General features: G+C 49.1%; 1 protein-coding gene across 1 annotated transcript; it reads right to left on the bottom strand.

Annotated features, from left to right (window-relative positions):
- Positions 1-382: 382 nt before the first annotated feature.
- Positions 383-19,314, bottom strand: ARMC6 (armadillo repeat containing 6). The gene is made up of 8 exons (XM_084884361.1): positions 19,182-19,314; positions 11,829-11,997; positions 10,433-10,515; positions 5,231-5,804; positions 3,593-3,738; positions 2,602-2,733; positions 2,074-2,211; positions 383-1,107 (listed from the first exon to the last, which is right to left on the bottom strand). The coding sequence occupies exons 2-8, from the start codon at positions 11,953-11,955 to the stop codon at positions 895-897; spliced, it is 1,413 nt and encodes a 470-aa protein (XP_084740487.1). The 5' UTR covers positions 11,956-11,997; positions 19,182-19,314; the 3' UTR covers positions 383-894.
- Between the last annotated feature and the right edge of the window lie 56 nt (positions 19,315-19,370).

The following is a 19,370-nucleotide window of genomic DNA, read 5'->3' as shown; positions in this document are numbered from 1 at the left end:
AACCCCAGGCTCATGCCAACTGTGCCCCACCAATCTGCCTGTCTGAAAGCAACATAAGATCCTATATCCCAAGCTGTTCTCAAAACCTCTTCACTTTCCTCAGCAACCCCATGGCCTGTCCAAACGTCCACTCCTCCCATTATCTGAGACCATTGGCTGCATAGCCCCATACCCCTGCATAAGGACCCTGGAAGAAAGTCCTCCATTTTTCAGTCAAATGTCTTTTTTAAAAATAAATATTTTTTTTATTATTGACTTGAGAGAGGAAGGGAGATGGAGAGTGAAACATTATCGATGAAAAACACACCCCTACTGGACAGGGAATTGAACCAGCTATACCTTTTGGTGTATGGGACAACACTCATCCAACTGAGCCACACAGTCCAGGGCAAGCAAGGTCTTTTTATTACCACACAGGAATGGCTGGCCTGGGGCTCCAGAGATGGATCAGCCTCACTCCCTGCCCTCTGGCCAGGAGAGCAAGGTGTCTTTGACCCATTTACAGGTGAGAAAAACAGGAACAAGGCAAGAATGGACTTGAAGAGGCAGGAGCGAGATCCCTGCCCCATCTGAGACTGGCCAGTGTGTCTGCCAAATTTCAGATAGCCCTTCACCCCAAGCAATGCTGAGAAGGTCCTTCTGGTAGGAAAGGGCTTGTGGGAGGGGTCAGGATGGGTAATACCAGCACTGTTGGCTGGTGATGGGAGCACAAGACCCAGTGTAGATGCCTTATCAGTGCTCCCTTTGCACTCCCAAGCTTGTAGCTGGTACCCATCAGAAACAGCTCTGACTGAGTTGGGAGAGGAATCTGGGAGGCAGAATGGCAGGACATGGATCTTCCCATTTCCTGAGTCACACGACTCACCCAGAGTCGCAATCTAGGAGGAGGCTGGGTCATGGTGCCAGGTTGCCCTTCTGGCCGGTCCACAGCTCTCGGAGCTCTACATGGCACCCCAGGTCCCGCAGGGCTGCCTTGGCCACGTCCTCGCAATCTTGGTGAGCAACACGGGCCTGCACAATGAGTGCTTCGGCCCCCAGGTCCAGGATGAGCTGAGAGAAGGCCTGGCTGCGGGCCACTAGGTTTCGGATCAGCATGCAGGCCTGTTTCTAGAAGGGAGAACAGAAGATGAAGGCTGTAGGCTGGTGCTTGAGGTCCCAGGGTAGGTTCCACTCTGACCTTGGGCTTATCCTCCTAACACAATGATGACCACAACCAGCATTTGGTGGGTGCTATGCTATGACTCATCAGGCCAGATGCATCCCTTCACTTCATCTCCACAGCCCAAGGCATAGCTAACCCCCCATTTCCCAGAGTGGCCAAAGGCTCAGCAGGTGGGGCTGATCCCTGAGGTATGGATCTTCAGTCTCAGAGTCTGACAGGGGTCCCAGAGGAAGAGGGCAGCAAGATAGAGAAAAGAGGGGGTGTGCACAGAGCCTATCTGTCAATTACATTGGTACTCCTTCAGTATAACATGCATATTTGCCATGTGTGGATACCTAGAAGCACCCCAACACGGCTTCTACCACCAAGGGATGAGTAGGTGAAGTGTGGGGGCTCCTAGCCAGGGTGGTCAGAAAAGGACAAGGGCATGTTGACCTGGAAGGGCCAGGAGAGCAAGGCCCTATAGGAACCACAGCCTGGGGTGGCTAAGGATCATGAGGAGGCCCCAGTGCTGGGGTGCATGTGAGGTGGGAGAACCAGGGGCTGCAAAAAGAGCGTGGGTTTCAGGCCACAGTGTACACATGGCTCAGTGTATAGTTCAGCCCTGAAGACTCCCCAGTGAAGCGGACAGAACCACCCCAAATCCCAGCAGAGCCCCATCTGTTCTCCCCCATCCCCTCCTCCTCCCCAGATCCTCATAAAGAGCCTATAAGGAAAGATCAACACAGAATAAAGGAGCAGGGACAATATACTCTGGAGGATGGCATGTAGCTGCAGAACTATAGGAGCTGGGAATAGGAATCTACAAGGCTTGGACCATGATGGGAATGGGGACAGGGACTGGGAGGGCCTCCAATTGGCCCCTCACCTGCATGCCGGGCTTCTGCCTCTCCCACTTCCTCTGTACCCACCTGCACACCGACCTCCTTCGGGTGTGCCTTCATCGCCTCCAGTGCAGCCAAAGCACCACCACCCTCCACAATAATCCGGCTGTTCTCTGGCTTGCGCAGGGCCAGGACACACAGGGCTGCACAGCTCTGCTCACATACCTGCAGGATGGGTCACAGGAATGGCTGAGACCAGGCCAACAGACCACTGCCATCACCCACTTCCCAGATGAGTGTCCCAAGACACACTATCAGTCCAGGTGTGTGCCAGACCAGCAATAGCAGGAACAGTACCAGGGTGACAAAAACATCAACCAAGCTCTTCTGTCCCCCTTCCCACTCTGCTTACCCTGGCTCTCACTCATCAAACCCCCCTCCACCCTAGCCTTACCTGATTGATCTCACTCCTTGCCCACCCTCATTTTTCCTGCCCCTCTTCCTTCCCCTCCCCCTCATCTCTAGTTGAGGAAATGGAAAGAGCATCACACAGATATAGTGACTTAGCTGGGATTCCAAATGCACTGCCCCACCTCATGAGCCCCTTGGAGGTACCTGAGGGCTGGCCAGGTGCCGGGTCATGGCAGCCACAATGGACTCTGTTCCACCTGCACGGACAATGGCATCCTTCACATCATCATTGCCTGCAATGGCCCTCAGAGCACTCAGCACTTGCTTCACAAGGTCCTATATGGAGGGCACAAGGGGGTCACACCCTGGTGTAGTCAGTCCCTCTCCCGCTGCACCAGGTGCTAACTGCTAAGTTGCTGGATTGTGGGAGGGGGTCTCGAGGGTAGGTCTGAGGCTGTTCAGCATCTAAACAACAGCTAGGGCTGCCCTGGGGCACAAAGGCGGCATGTGACAGCTGGGTTACTACTCACTGTATAGAGAAGGCAGGGGAAGTAGATCTTGTTCCAATGACTTTGATACCTCCCCTGACCCCCACAGAGGAAGCGATGGCTCACATCAGCAACCAGAATACCAGGTCTCCTTGGCCTTGGCTGCAGGCCCAGTGTGGACAGTGACTGACTGGACTGGCTGCTGTCACTGACTAGGTCAGAGACAGCAAGGTCATTGCTGGTAGCAGCCAGGATCCCTGGCCCTAGGCTGGACATGTGGTGAGGGGGTTGAATTAATGATGGCCAGGGGTCCCTGACCTGTTATACAGAGAGGAAAGCCCAGGAAGTGAGGAGTGGGCCACTCTCCAGCTTAGTGGGTGGCCCTATCAGCCCTGGCAACACCCACTCCTGTCCCTCCTACTCCTGGTAGAAAATAGGTACTAGAGGACAGGAAGAAAGGGTGGGGTGGGTTTGTCTGCCCCAAAACTTTAGTTCCCACCTATGGGTCAATGAGAAGTAGAAACACATTTTGGTTTTGGAATCAGCAGACAGGCCAGGCGTGTTCTCATACAGGCTTGTATGGTTGGCAGGAGCCCAAAGGGACAAGTTCCCTGAGAGGCTGAAGACTTTCTCAGGCATGGAGAACGATGTCAAAATGAAATCAGGGTGAGGGGACGTTGCACTTTAAGACAGCTCTGGATGCCCACCTGATGGCTGTTGCAGTTGGCCAATAGGGCCACCAGGATGCCAAGGCCCCCGAGGTCTACGACCTCTTGACAGAACTCGTTGCGAACAGTCAGATGGGACAAAGTGCTGCAGAGCTCACTCAGGACGCTGGGGTTGTCATGGAATGCTGCAGAGAGGGAGGGAGAGGAACTGTGGGGATGAAGAAGGAGCAGAGGACCAGCCACAGCTCTGAGCCAGCAGTCCTGGTTCGAATCCTACTCCACTCTTTGCCTGGCAGGGTGGCTTCCTAAACCAGGAGAGCCCCAGTGAACACCATGGGCAGTATGGACCTGCAGTGCCCCCTGCTGGCTGCTGTGGAAAACACTGTTCCCTCCACCTCTTCACCGTGCCCCAGCTAAATTCCAGACCAACTGATGGTATTACCTAAAAATAAAACACACCACATAATGCCATAATAAATCATCCGAGACTATTTTTATGATCTTGGGGTGGGAATGACCTTTCTAAGTATAACAGGAAACCCAGAAACTGTAGAAAGACATATGGAGAGTTGTCAGCAGAAGTGAACAGTTATGAAGACCAAGCTCAGAGGGACAAGGAGGAGGCTGCACTGAGGCCTCTCCTGGGGAAGGGGTGGAAAGCCATAATCTGTGCCGAATTAATGTGATAGTCAGTTCGTGTGGCCCGGTTTCTCCATGAGTGCTAATATGATGTGCCCTGGAGGTGTTCTCTAGACATCTGCCTTTAAGTAATGGAGAGGACCCTGGATGGTCTAATCAGCTGAAGACCTTACCAGAGAAACAGAGGTCTTCCTGAGGAGGAAGATGCACCCCTGTGGAGTGTGGTGTCGGTTCCTGCCCCACGGATTTCAGATTTGAAAGCCCCACATTAGCCAACTCCTTGCAATAACTCTTTATATACCCACACATCCTACTGGTTGTGTCTCTCTGGTAGAACCCTGGCAAAAATGAGCTTCTGTAAATAAACAAGAAAATGCAAATGACCCCTCAAAAAAGCAGCCTGACTTCCAAGATGATCAAGACCTGTTTCCACTCTCTCCAGAAGTTTGGAGGGGAGACTGAGGCAGGCCATCTCTCTGGCAGACAAGACGAGAGCCAGTGGGGAAAGCGAACTCATTCTTCTAGCACCTTCAGTACACCAGACCTGTCAGGCCTTTTTTGGTGGGTGCAGTGGATGGGAGTTGGTGCTTTGAGGTCTGAATGTCAGTGTTGCAACCTCCCATGACAGGATCATGGTTACCCTGGAGTTAGGAATACATATGTACACAAGAATTGGTGGCCAAGTGTGAATCAAAGTGTAAACTGCTACCTGGGACCAGCCATAGAGAATGCCAGCAGTATTTCCCCCATCTTTGAGAAACACCCTTGTTTTCCCTTTGGGGAGCTCTTTCCCACTCTCAATCTGGTTGGACAGAGCTGAGTCCTTTCCCAAAATGGCTTTAGACATGTCCACAGGACTTGGTCCTGGCCAATGAGTGCTGGCTCCCCTGGAACAACTAGGAGTAAGGATACTGTTCCATAAGGGCTACCATGCAGGTAGGATGAAGCCAAGAGATGCAGATGGAGCCTAGAGCCAGCCTGCTATGCCTGAAGCAGCTCTAGGCCCTGACTCTAACTCTTACCACACCTGTTCCTTACCTTTGGCAGCCTCAATGAGCACCTTCAAGCCTCCGTTCTCCTGCACGATCATCTTAGCGTGATCATGGGCGCTGCCGAAGGGCACACGAATGTCATCATCAAAAGTCATGATGCGGAGGGCCCAAGAGGCCTCCCTGACCACATCAGCACAGTGGCTGTGCCTGACAATAGCACCAGTTAATAGGGGCAGCACACCAGCCTTCACCAGACTCTGTCGATTCTGCTCATGTTTCAGGCAAGCATGGCGTATGCAGCGGATCCCAGAGCAAGTCAGGTCAGCCACATCGGCATTCTGGTCCAGCGTGGCCACCAGCAGCTTTAGGCCCTGGATGTCCAAGAGGTCGGGCTGGCCATTGATCAGTGCTGATAGGGCGTTGAGAGCCTGGAGCAGAAGTCCCTGGTCACCTTCTGCAGCCAGCTTCCAGACAGCAAGTAGAATGGGGTAGGCACCCTTCTGAGCTGCCAGAAAGCGGCAGCCCTTGTGCTGCTTGCATTGTTCACAAAAGCGGGTAAGTTGTGCTGACACCTTCTGGGGGTAATAGCAGGTCACAGACTCCCGCAGGTCTTCTAGGATCTAGAAAACATGGATGGGGGTAATGGTAAGATATGTACACATATAATAATTTAATTAAAAAAAAAAAAAAAAAGAAAACATGGGAGAAACCTCAGTGTCATCTCAGTCCAAAGAGGGCCATAGTGACAGTGCTGTATCCCTGAGGTCTGGGCCTACACTGGAAGTTTAAGGGGCCAGTTCCGGCCATGTCAGCTTCTATGCCTGTGCTTTTAGGAGCCTTGAGTTTCATAGGTCCAGGCCTCTCAGTGTCCTTACCAAGGAGCCACACATACAAGTGCAGATGTATTAAACATCCCAGCCATGGCTGCCACTGCATGTGGGGTCCCAAGCAAAAGAACTGTCCAACTGAACTCAGTCAACCCAGTAAAATCATAAGAAACAATAAAATGGCTGTTGTTTGGGGTTGCTTCTTATAAGCCATAACTTACTGATACACCTTCCAATGGCCAGCTCTCCAAAAAAGGTGAAAGCCACCTTTGCTAGGCCTGCCCATACCATGTCTCCTGTTTATCTCTCTCATTCACTCAACAAATATTTACTGAGCATCTGCCAAATAAAACCATACTGTACAAACAGCTGATTCACTCAAATTCAACTCTAAGCACCTGGGGGAAAATAACAATAATTTTAAAAAATCTGAACAGGACAGAAAAGTCTAACTGCAATTCAACACCATGACCTCAGTGCCTGCCTGAACAGGAGCCTTCAGACAAACGCATACAACGCCTATCAAAATGACTATCATCAATAAATCAACAAACTGTTGGTGAGGATGTGGAGAAGAGGGAATCCTTGTGCACTGTTGGTGGGAATGCCAATTGGTGGAACACTGTGAAAAGCAGTATGGAGTGACCTCAAAAAAATAAACAATGGAACTGCCTTATGACCCAGCAATAACACTTCTGGGAATTTACCTGAAGAAACCTAAAACAATAATTGGAAAGAATAGATGGGCCCCATGTTCAATGCAACATTATTTACAATAGCCAAGATTTGGAAGCAGCCCAAGTGACAATCAGTAGATGAGTGGATAAAAAAGCTGTGGTACAACCCGGTAGGTGTGGCTCAGTGGTTGAGGGTTGACCTATGAACAAAGAGGTCAGTTTGATTCCCAGTTATGGCACATGCCCATGTTGTGGCCTCAGTTCCCAGGAGAGGGCATGCAGGAGGCAGCCAATCAATGATTCTCTCTCATCATTGATGTTTTCTCTTTCCCTTTTTCTCTGAAATCAAGAAAAATAAAATAAATAAAAAGCTGTGGTACAGCTGTGGCTGGCGTGGCTCAATGGTTGAGTGTCTGCCTATGAACCAGGAGGTCATGGTTCGATTCCAGTCAGGGCATATGTTCGGGTTGCAGGCTCCATCCCCAGTAGGGGATGTACGGGAGGCAGCCAATCAATGATTCTCTCTCATTGATGTTTCTATCTCTGTTTCCCTTTCCCTTCCTCTCTGAAATCAATAATAAATAAATAAAAATTTTATACCAGCAGGGATTGTGACTGAGTGACATGGAGGTTGCTGTAGCCCTAGGCAGTTCCTCTTAAAGGGCCCACACACAGGATAGCAGCTTGAAAGAAACCAGGGACATACAGGGAGGAACTAACTTGTCTGGAATCAGGGCAAGAGCTGGAGGGGCAGCTTTCCCCCAGACAGAAGTGCTGGCAGAGGCCATTGTTTCTCTGATGAGTCCTCCCCGCCACAGAGCTAACAGGCAGGGGCAGTACCTAAATCTCCATCAGCCAGTTCACACTTTTGCCCACCCTAATGATTCCCTGAGACCCTGCATCTCCCTACTTGCAGGCTCATCTAAGGGGCTTTGCCATACAACTGGTCTCTCTTGCCTCATGCTTTGGACTTTCCTAAAATCTCTTAAACAAGCTGCAGATGGCCTCAGCATACCCCATATCTTTCAATAAATGGCCCCAGGTCCAGCACTAGCAGCAGCTTTCCTTGATTCAGAGGTTGGCCTCTCCGGGACACCTCCAAACCCAACACAAGTAGTAGCCATCTGCAGATTGCTTTGTAGCTCTTGCTGAGTGACCTTGGGCAGGACACAGGCAGTGGCTAACTTTCTACCTCCCAGAGGCACCAGAGCAAGTGCACTTGATGGTCAGCTTCAGACACACCAGATTACAACTTTACCATTTCCACAAGTGACACACTCAAGGGGGGACTCGGTGAGAATCAAAGCCCCAATAAAGCAAGTTCTGCTCCATGGGTTGGTTCTTGCATAGCAGCTCTTTAGCTCTAGTAGCAGCCAATCCTCCAACCGATTGGCCTGGGGATCAATCCCTCCCAGTGATGTCTTACATTTGCAGTCCCTGAATCACTATGTCTTTTGCTGGTCCTGTTGTAGCCTCACTGTTTCTAGAACTCTCTTTTAAGCATTTTTGAAAAAATATTTTACAGAATACTCAGGCTAATTTTGCAACTTCCACAAATACCTACCTACTTTAAGATCAACATATCGGGTCTAGTAATAATTAATGTCGTTTTTAACATTCGTTTAAAATCTTGCTTGGCGTTGACTTGTATTGACATAACCTTCAAACACGTGGTATCTACAGAACGTGTGAAGTGCAATTAACAAGTTTTGCTTGAAAAAGTTTGTGTTTGGTTTGGTTTTTGTTGCAAAACTAGGGCTAAGAAGATGGCGGATGAAGAGCATATTCGGCACTGCATGCTTTACGAGTTCCAATTAGGAAGAAAAGCAAGTGAGGCTGCAAAAAACATCTGTAGTGCTCTTGGTCAAGATGCAGTTAGCGCCAGAAAATGCCAGTGTTGGTTTGAGAAATTTCGCGAGGGAAATTTTTCATTAGATGACAAGAGTGGTCGAGGCCGTGTGTCCAATTTTGATCAAGAAGCTCTTCAAGCTCTTTTGGTGCAAAATCCTCAAATTACCCAACAAGAGCTTGCGACAACTTTAAATTGTTCACAAGAAACAATTTCCAATCAATTGCGTGCACTTGGCAAAGTCCAAAAGTTTGGAAAATGGGTTCCTCATGAGTTGACCAACAACAACCGTAATCAAAGAGTCACAATTTTCAGTTCGCTCCTCTCTCGTCAAAGCCGTTTGCCGTTTTTAGAGCAAATTGGTACTGGAGGTGAAGAATGGGTGCTGTATGTTAATTTGAAAAGGCGGCCTCAATGGTTGGACAAAAATGAGGCTCCGCAGCCCACTCCAAAACCTGACTTGCATGCGAAAAAAGTGATGTTGTGTGTTTGGTGGAATTTTAAAGGAATTCTTCATTATGAACTTTTACCATCTAACCAAACCATTACAAGTGCAGTGTATAGTGCCCAATTGGAAAGGTTAGCCCAAGCTTTAAGAGAAAAAGAACCCGCGCTGATTAATCGGAAGGGCGTAATTCTTCACCACGATAACGCACGACCGCATACTGCAAGAATCACTGCTGAAAAACTGCGCCAGTTGGAATGGGAAGTTCTCCCTCAACCTGCATATTCTCCTGATATTGCCCCTTCCGATTACCATTTGTTTCATTCTTTGCAAAACTTTCTTCTTGGAAAAAAATTTAATAATGAAGAATGCCTCAAAAATGCGTTGACCGAATTTTTTGCATCAAAATCACAAGAATTTTACAACAGAGGGATTAAAATGCTTCCTGAGCGTTGGGCACAAGTAGTAGAAAACAACGGCAACTATATTGTTGATTAAATTTTGTTGTATTGTTTAAATAAATTCGATTTAAAAAAAGGGTATTAGAAAACGACATTAATTATTACTAGACCTAATATTATATGCTGTGTGCTTTTCTGCTGTCACTGCTATAAAAGTGAAAATGCTTTCTATGTCAGTGTTTCTCTTTCACTGGGCACCAGTGAATGTGCGCTTATACCCGAAGTAGAATAAAGGTATTACTTTCTCCTTTTATTATAGCATATTAAGTGGTTTGCTTCATCTTTTCCTGTATAAATCTGTTAGGTTTTCCATTGACGTAGAGAGTCTGCAATTCCTCTGCCTATCAAAACCTTCTTACTAAGACAGTGTTCTACTAGTTTAGCTCAGCAGGAATAGGAAATAGCAAACAGCTTTCCTGTTTGCCTATCTGTTTTGATTTAGTACATTGGCTTAGCACAATGTTTGATAGGACATTACTGACCAGAAAACACAGATGTCACATCTCTAGAAAGAAAAAAACATAGTTCAATTCCTAATGTATACCTTCCTTGTTTGGGTTACTAGAGAGCCAGAGCAGGCTCTGAGTCTCCATTTCCCCATCAGTAATTCAGGAACAATACCGCCTACTCTACAGGCCAGTTTAAGTGCTAAGGGAAAGGCTGTAATATTCTGGTAAATAGTCATAGATGACAGCCTTACTATGATCCCACTCTCTCTGAGCAAACTTGGTGGTCGGAAAGCTAAAAAGAGGTTCCTCCATGGTGCCCTCCACCCCCGAGAGACTCTCAGACATGGACTCAGGGAGCCCTAGAAGCAAACTCAGGCCCACCTGCAAACGCTGGCCATTCCCTGACCTTCAAAGCCTAGGCCTAGCCTCCTGCAGAGTGGAAACCAGGGAAAAGGTGCCTCTGACAGGCTAGTAGAAGGTGAAGTGTATGGGAACAGGCATGCAAGGTCAGCCCTGCCCACATGGGCCACCTCCTCCTACCTGCAGGATGTCGTGTATAGGCTCCTGTAGTCCATCTGCAGAGATTTTGGGTGCCATCTTTATAATGTTGCTCAGTTCGACCCCTGCAGGGGGGTGGAGGAATGAGGAAACAAGTTACAGCCATCATCCCGGCAGGCCTCATGTCCCTTCTGCTGGTCCCACCCACTCAGGAGGACTTCTGGGATCTCCGTAGGTACCCATCCCCTCCCTTCCCCACAGAGGCCAGACTTAACAGCCATGTCCATATGGAGGTGCGAGGTGGAGGGGGTGGGTCTTTACTCCTCAGCCTGTCCAGCCAATGGGAGTAGAACAGCAGTGAGGCTGCATGCCATCACTGCAGCAAGAGGCTGGTGGGCTAAGAAGGGAGGGGATCCTTCTCCCTTGGAGCTCCTATTATTCCTCACCCTGGCTATATCCCTGCCATCATTGGAAGGATACTTCTGAGTACTCCTCCAGCCATTATTCAGTGACTATATCCCACTCTGTGGCCAGGACACCAGCCTCTGACCTCTGAGGCTGAATACCTGGTCTCCCTTGGGTTTGGCCAGCGGGGAATCCGACTCTTGGTCTGGACTGATAGGGCCGGCGTTCATTTCCAGCTCCCTGACTCATCCTTTGTCATTTGACAAAGGCCTGTCCTGGGGTGGGAGAGCTCCCTACCGTAGCCTATAAGGTCTCCTAGTTCCCAACCATGCCACTACAAACAACCCGTTTTGTTTTGTTTTAATATTTTTTAAAATTGATTTTTGAGAGGATGGGAGAGGGAGAGAGATAGAAACATCAATGATGAGAAAGAATCATCGATGAGCTGCCTTGCACTCTGGGAATGGAGCCCACAGCCCAGGCATGTGGCCTGACTGGGAAACAAACCTTCTGGTTCATAGGTCGATACTCAACCACTGAGCCACAGTTGGCTGGGCTAAATAACCCTTTTTGAAACCACTCCCCTCTGTGGCCTGGTTTGAGCATGACACCTGTTTCTACAGGTAGGTGACTGATACCCACTTATGCCTTCTTGAGCTCAAGCCAGGGTGTGGGGAGGCAGGTGGCCCTGTTTCTTGGGACCTGGTCAGGAAAAGCCTCTTCACGCAAGTGACAATTAAAATGAGGCCCAGTGCTCGCTTCAGCAGCACATATACTAAAATGAGACCCATATTGAAGTATGCAGCCCTGTAGATGTCTGGGTAAGGCCCAGGGAAGTAGAGGGTAGGCAGCCAGGGAGGTGGGAGCAGGTAGCCAGCCTGCCCAGGTCAGAACTTGGAGAGGGTACAGGGCCCATGTCAGGTGAGGTGGGGCCACAGCAGGACAGCACTCTAACACATTAAGAGCAGTGGACCAGACGGGACTGTCAGGCAAACTGCTGGATCAGCGCTGTGACCGAGCCATACCACCCTACCTTGTGATTCAAACTGCTCCACAGCCTCTGTCACTGCTTCCTCTGGCCCCATCTCGAACTCCTCGATGTTCTCACGAACAGCTGCATCAAACGTCTCCTGGGTAATCCGCTTGGTGGCCATCTTCATCCCTTCCTCGTGGGCTGTAGGCACCCAACAGATGCTCCTGAGCTGAGAAGTTAGGTGAAAAGAAAGCTTCTTTGAGGGCAAGAGGGCAGTTGGGAGCCCGATCACTATTTAAGGAGTATCTACTGGGGCTGCAGTGATATGAACTTCTGGAAAAAATTTTACAACATGCATCACAGGATAGGATGATATCCCAACACCCCTAGAACTTTTAAAAGTGCAGAAAAGGGCAAGTAGTTTACTATATACCTATATAATAAAAGCCTACGTGACCGTTACAGTGGAATGACCAGAACGACCAGTCGCTATGATGTGCACTGATCACCAGGGGGCAGATGCTCAATGCAGGAGCTGCCCCCTGGTGGTCAGTGCACTCCAACAGGGGGAGCACCACTCAGCCAGAAGCCAGGCTCACGGCTGGCGAGCACAGTGGTGGTGGCAGGAGCCTCTCCTGCATCTGTGGCAGCGCTAAGGAGCAAGAGACAGGCAGTAAGGAGCGAGGGGTCCCAGACTGCATGAGGGATGTCCAACTGCCAACTTAGGCCCACTCTAAGCTGGCAAGCAGACATCCCTGAGGGCTCCCGAATTGCTAGAGGGCACAGGCCAGGCTGAGGGACCCCACCCCAGTGCATGAATTTTGTGCAACGGGCCTCTAGTACTTTATAAGAAAGGAAGAATGTTGCCCTGGCCAGTGTGGCTCAACTAGTTGGATGGAGGCCTCGGGGTGGAAAGGAGGGAGTACCCAACCAGTAGCCTGCAGCCACAGGGACCCTACCAGTGCACGAGTTTCATGCATTGGGCTTCCAGTATTGTTATAATAATATACTGTTATTCTAATAAGGTTTTAAAATAAAAATTAATAAATTAATTAACAAAGAAGAAAACTAAATAACTAATAGAAATAGTTACTTGAAAAGAGAGGCAGAGAAAAGGGTGCTGAGGATAGTACTAGAAGCTGGATTGTTCTCTGAATTTACTTTGTCTTACAGGTTTGAATTTGGAACCCATATAAATGTTTCATGTGGTTAGAAAAAGAGGTAAACCAATAAAAAGAAAAGCAATAAAAAAAAAAAACCCACAAGAATAAAAGGAAGCCCACAAATCTAAGAGTGTATTTGTGCTGATCAGACCACTTCATGTGACTTTAAAACACAGCGATTTGACCGTACATGCTCATTAGTATACTAGCGGCCCAGCGCACAATTAAATCGTGCGGGTAGGGTCCCTAGGCCTAGCCTCCTGTAATCAGGGCCATCTTCTGCCTACTCGCCAGTCCCCAGGCCAAATGCCACCTCCTCTGATGAGCTATCAGGCCGTTAGGATCACCAGCTCATCCCTGGCTGCTCTGGGGCTCAGGCCTGCAGGGAAATAGACTCTGGAGACTTCACCTCCATGCGCATGTGGTTGGCCGGCAGCTGATGGAATGTACTGCCTGCTTGGGCCACTCATGCAGGCGCCACCATTGCTGCTACCACTGCTGCTGGGGCTTGAAGCACTGACAGAGGCTGCAGGGCAGGCCCACAACCTACCCACCAAGCGGCTCTGGGCTGACAGCGCATTCCATCAGCAATTGGCCCCCACACACGCACATGGAGGTGAAGTTGACAGCGCCCACTATCCCGCAGGCCTGAGCCCCCAAGCAGCCAGGGATGAGCTGGTGATCCCAAAGGTCTGACAGCCAACCAGTCCTCCCGCCACCACCCCGATTCCCCCATTCACCATCGCTGATCCATTGGAACCTACGGGCTGCGGGGAGGGACCAAGAGGTCAGCAGTTCAGCCCGCTCACCAGACACCAGCCCTGCTCTCGCCCCGCTCACAGGCTCACAGGCCGGCAAGGGAAGAGAAGGACCGAGAAGTGGTCTATGCCACCTCATGGCAACTGGTCATTTGATTGTTCCAGTCGTTAGGAACACTGGCTTTATATATATATATATATATATATATATATATATATATATATATATATATATATATATATATATATATATTAAAGGCTCGGCACATGAAATTCAGACCAGCCTGCACCTTCTCCAATCTGAGACCCCTCAAGAGCAGTCAGACATCCCTCTCACAATCCAGGACTGCTGGCTCCCAACTACTCACATGCCTGCCTGAGTGCCCCTAACCGCTTCTACCTGCCAGCCTGATGACCCCCTAACCACTCCTGTGCCAGCCTGATTGACACCTAACTGCTCTCCTGCCAGTCTGATTACCTATAACTGCCCTCCCCTGCTGGCCTGGTCACCCCTAATTGCCCTCCCTTGCCAGCCTGGTCACCCCAACTGCCCTCCCCTGCAGGCCTGGTCACTCCCAACTGCCCTCCCCTGCCAGCCTGATCTTGCCCCTAACTGCTCTCCCCTGTGGCCTAATCGCCCCTAACTGCCTCTGCCTGTTTGATCACCCCTAACTGCCCTCCCCTGCCGACCTGATCTCACCCCCAACTGCCTTAAAACCCCTTCTCAGCCCCATCTTAGGTTCTGTCTTGCAGTTTACCCAGATTAGGTTCTGACTAGTTGGTTTCTATGCCAGTCAGTGTGAAAAGCTCTGCCTTCTAGGCAGCCATTGGCTGCTCACAATTCACCCAGATTTGGTTCTGACTGGTCGGTTTCTATGCCAGTCAGTGTCTCTGGGCCTATCTCCGGACCTAATCTGAGAGGCAGGGCTGATCAGTAGCCCCCATGCGGAGGCCTGGAGAGGAAGAGAGGCACACTGCAGGCCAGGCCCAGAGAGAAAGAGAGAGGCAAGGGCTGTTCAACAGCTGCTATGGAGGCTACGGATCAGACCCTGCTTCTCTCTCCATGCCTCTCTCTGGGCCGATCCATAGCCTCCCCAGCAGTCAGTGCTGGGTCTCTGCGCCTGCAGTGGCAGCAGTCAGTGCTGGGTCACCAAGACAACCCAGCATTGATTGCAGGATTGACTTCTGGTGTTCAGTGAAGCCTTCAGTTGTCATAGTCACTGCCTTTTTATATATATAGATATGCTTGGGATAGTATAAAATACAAAAGAAAATCTACATTACGTATTAATGTTATTATGAAACTACTGTAGGTATAGCAAATAAGTAATAAGGTTTATGTCATTAGGTGCCAGCATAACAGAAAAAAGATTCTAAAATAAGAAAATCAAAGTAAAATACTCAGAATTTTAAAATTTGAACTGGAAGTATCAATACAAACTTATGATATATATTCTTTTAAGTACCCCCCCCCCCAATTTTTATAGTTATATCAACTGAAAATGCCTAGAGGAAATGACACCACAGCAGCAATAAGCACTCCAAACACAACCGTGGTCTCAAACTACCATAACCAGGACTCCTGGAGAAATGGCTGATTCCAGTTCTGGGGAGGAAATAGGCCAGGGGAACTAGAAGCATCTTGTGAGAGCAGAATATAAGGAAGCTTCTGAAGAAGTCATGTCAGCCGAAGCCAGTTTGGCTCAGTGGATAGAGCATCGGCCTGTGGACTGAGGAGTCCCAGGTTCAATTCCAGTCAGGGGCATGTACCTTGGTTGCAGGCACATCCCCAGTAGGAGGTGTGCAGGAGGCAGCTGATCGATGTTTCTCTCTCATTGATGTTTCTAGCTCTCTATCCCTCTCCCTTCCTCTCTGCGAGAAATCAATAAAATATATATATTTTTTAAAAGGATAATGAACCTGACATCAGGTGCACAGTATGTGTCCATTGCATGATTTCATATCAAAAGAAAAACCCAACACCACCTACCTCCTGCCCAGACGAAATGCACCTGTGAAGTTATCCTGCCAAAACCTGACCTGAATCTGACCATGCATCCAGTGGAAGGAACTCTGTGCCATGACAGTGTTATGTATCTGTGCAGTCCATCTGGGATTGAACAGTTGAAATGTAGCTAGTGCAACTGAGATACTGAATGTGTACCTTTACTTATTTGTAATTCATTTTAATGTAAATAGCTTTAAGTGATGCGGTGCTGCCTTATTAAACAACACAGCTCTAGATCTAATAATTCCTGATCAAATTCCTAAATTGCCTTAATACGATCTTTTAAAAACAATTTGTTTCTGATCACAGGTCCAATCTAGAATCACACAACACAGAAAGTGTGTTAGGAGGACAAAGATATGGGAACACTAGGACAGTGGTACTGGATTCTGGCAAAAATCCAAGGGCAAATTGGGCTCTGTGGAAACAGGCCACTCCAGCCCATGCTCCGTTTTGCGGAGGTGGCACAGGATGTGAACATTCTGTTTGTGCAGACACACCAGCAGGGAGGAGGACAGGCTCTGGGGCCAGCAGGGGTAGCATTCCAATCCCAAACCCTCCACATAACCTCCTTCCTCAATTCCCTCATGGGTGATACAGGGACAAATGCAGACTCTACCTCATAGGGATATAGTGAAAATTCAACCAGTTAATTCTTAAAAAGCACTTAGAACAGGATCTGGCATAGAGTAAGAGCTTAATGAATATTACTTATTAATTCCTTTCCTTTGTTGTTTAAGAGGTAAAGTAGCCAATTTCTTTGTGATGTAAGAAGTGGAAGGGGCCGAAACCGGTTTGGCTCAATGGTAGAGCGTCGGTCTGCGGACTGAAAGGTCCCGGGTTCGATTTCGGTCAAGGGCATGTACCTTGGTTGCGGGCACATCCCTAGTAGGGGGTGTGCAATAGGCAGCTGGTCGATGTTTCTCTCTCATCGATGTTTCTAGCCATCTCTCTCCCTTCTTCTCTGTAAATAATCAATAAAATATATTAAAAAAAAAAAAAAGAAGAAGTGGAAGGGCATCAAATAGCCCACCTTGTTTCCCTCCCTTGCAGACAGTCCCCACTCCTTTCTGCCCCAGAGCAAGCAGTCTATTCAGGAGTTGCTAAAGTCAAAGTGAAGGAAAACATAAGGATTTTTGAGGGGGCGGGGGGGTGTTTGTTTGTTTTGTTTTATAATATATTTTATTGGTTTTTTTACATAGAGGAAGGAAGAGGGATAGAGTTAGAAACATCAATGAGAGAGAAACATCGATCAGCTGCCTCCTGACTGGAATCGAACCTGGGACCCTTGAGTCCGCAGGCCAACACTCTATCCACTGAAACAAACCGTTTAGGGCAAGGATTTTCTGTTTTGAGATAGTTTCTCAGTGGGAAGTCCAGGCAGGTGATGGTGGGGTGTTCTATGGCCAACTCCAAGGAATCAGAAACTTCCAAGCTGGTGCCTGCCACTCCTGACTCTGCCATTCGACATCACTTCCATCACCCTGGTCATACTTCAGACCCTGCGGTGAGTAGCCACCCTGTCACAAAGGCACAGCTGTAAAAGGGAATGCACACTGCCCTGGACAGGTAGGTCAGCTGGTTAAAGCATGGTTCCGAGATTAGGGGTCTGAGCCCCAGTCAGGACGCATCCAAGAATCAGTCAATGAACGCATAAATAAGTGGGACAACAAATGGATGTTTCTCTCTCCCCTTCCTTTCTCTACAATCAATTTTAAAAGAGGTGGGTGGGTGGAGGATGCATACTTTACATGAGGAATTTGAATCTTAGAGAGGGAAGAGCCCACCAGAGGCCATACAGGCAGTAAAAGGCCTGGCCATCATGCTATCTATCCTGCCTCATAACATCTTTCCTTCACTGGTCCTCTAGTCTAAGGAACTTCTAATGTCAGAGAGGTACATGAGAACTGCATAAATTAACTAATGTCAAAGTGAAGTCAGGGGCCTCCGACATGTTGTCTGACAGAACTTGGCTGACCAGAGATGCAAGCAGACCACAAGGAGCCTCTGGAAGAAAAAAAATTCCTGCGAAGACTGGTTAATATCTACTCACCCATACATTATCATTTAGCCATACCATAAAAGAAAAAGAGATCACAAAATATACCTTGTGACGGTTAAAGTTAATCCCGTTTTTCCACTCTTTATTTCCCCATACCAGTAATTTTCCAAAGAAACTACAAACATATAAGCTCAACCTCTAGAGACAGTTGGGGGTCTCTCTTCCTTCTCTTTTAAGGAGAGTCCACCACCCTGCCTGTGAAGTAGCTCTTCTTGCTTGTCCTCTCTGCTCAATAAAATTGCTTCCACTCTAACCTCTTGACTGGCTCGTATCTTGAATTATTCCTTGTGCGAAGCTAAGAACCCTCTTGGCTCGGTACCCTTTAGGAACTTGCCCTTCCCGGATCTCCACCGGCCTTCCAGGGCACCTCCCCCTGGGAGCCTTCCCTAGCTACTCAGATAGAGCCTGTGCTCTCTGACCTTGCTCTGCACCCCCCACCCCACCTCACCCCACAAACCTCCCTCTGCCCAGCCCAGAGCTGGGTGATCAGTGTCTGGCTCTGGGACCATCTCTGAGATCCTATGGGATCTCCTAGGTCCAGCACCAGGCTGGGCTGGGGCAAAAGTATCAATCAAGAACGAATGAGAAAGATGGTGCCTGAGGATGATCATCTGAGAGTCACCTGGGGAAAAGCCAGGGCCAAGAGAGGGTTCAAGGTGTTGGGGGAGGAAGAGAAATAGCAAGATCCTATCTGACAGCCAGACCTCTGCTCAAGAAAATGGTACATGGAAACATCAGGGACTTTGAATGATTCATCTTCCTCCACCCTTTACACCCACCCTTATTCAGGCACTATCCTTCATGGATGGCCTGGCCTGCTTCCTCCCAGCCACACCCTGAGCATCTATTCCCATAAAGAGACCACCTTCTTACCTGATCAAAATCCTGCAGTGGTGTCCCAACCCTCGGAAAATAAAACCCTTTACCAGTCTCTTTACCAGTTCTTTTCCTACTTAGACCTCCTCGCCTGTGCTTCCTGCCTCTTTCTCATTCTTCCCAGCTGTCCAAGAGACATCCTTCATAATCACTCTGGTTAGCAGCTTCCTTTCGCATCTCTTTTTTTATTTGAATATTATCTCTATCAAGAGCGACATGGCTCATTAATTTATTTGTTGTATTGTCTAGCCTCCTCCCCAATGAAATTTAAGCTCCATGAAAGCTGGGCCCAATCCATCTTATTCTTCACCTTTTTCTCACTGTCTAGGACGGAGCCGGGTACCAGCAGGCACTCCATACCCAGGCCTGAACCCTCGGAGGCCAGGGAAGGGGGCAGTTTTGTCCCCTCCGCCGCCCAGGGCGGCTTCTGTAAGAGTCATGCTCCAAAAGCAAGTCCTCAAGGACTGTCCACAGTCACCAGCCCGGCCCTGCGGCGCCCACTCCCCGCCCCGAGCGCGGGGGGCCTCGGCGGCTGCAGCTTCTCACCCGGTCTCCGCGGCCACGTGGGAAAGGTGGGGCTCGCGTCTGTCACTGGCGGCACCGCCTCTGGCCCCTTCTGGCCGCCGTAAGCGCGCAGGCTCGCTGGCGCCGCCTCGCCTCGGCCTTCCCCAGCCAAGCGGCCCGCGCCCAGGTGGACCAAGGGTGGCTGCGAGCGCACCGAAAGCCAAAGAGGCA

Source organism: Pipistrellus hanaki, assembly GCF_964339955.1.
Source record: "Pipistrellus hanaki genome assembly, chromosome: 5".
NCBI lineage: Eukaryota > Metazoa > Chordata > Mammalia > Chiroptera > Vespertilionidae > Pipistrellus > Pipistrellus hanaki.
The sequence above is the reverse complement of the archived record's forward strand: the minus strand, read 5'-3'. Positions and strand labels throughout refer to the sequence as shown.

Excerpts from the sequence above, each read along its gene's own strand:
- ARMC6 (XM_084884361.1), bottom strand. The coding sequence starts at position 11,955 with ATGAAGATGGCCACCAAGCGGATTACCCAGGAGACGTTTGATGCAGCT. Across the intron at positions 5,805-10,432 it reads CTATACACGACATCCTGCAG|ATCCTAGAAGACCTGCGGGA; the intron begins GTAGGAGGAGGT and ends CATGTTTTCTAG. Across the intron at positions 2,734-3,592 it reads CCAACTGCAACAGCCATCAG|GACCTTGTGAAGCAAGTGCT; the intron begins GTGGGCATCCAG and ends CCCTCCATATAG.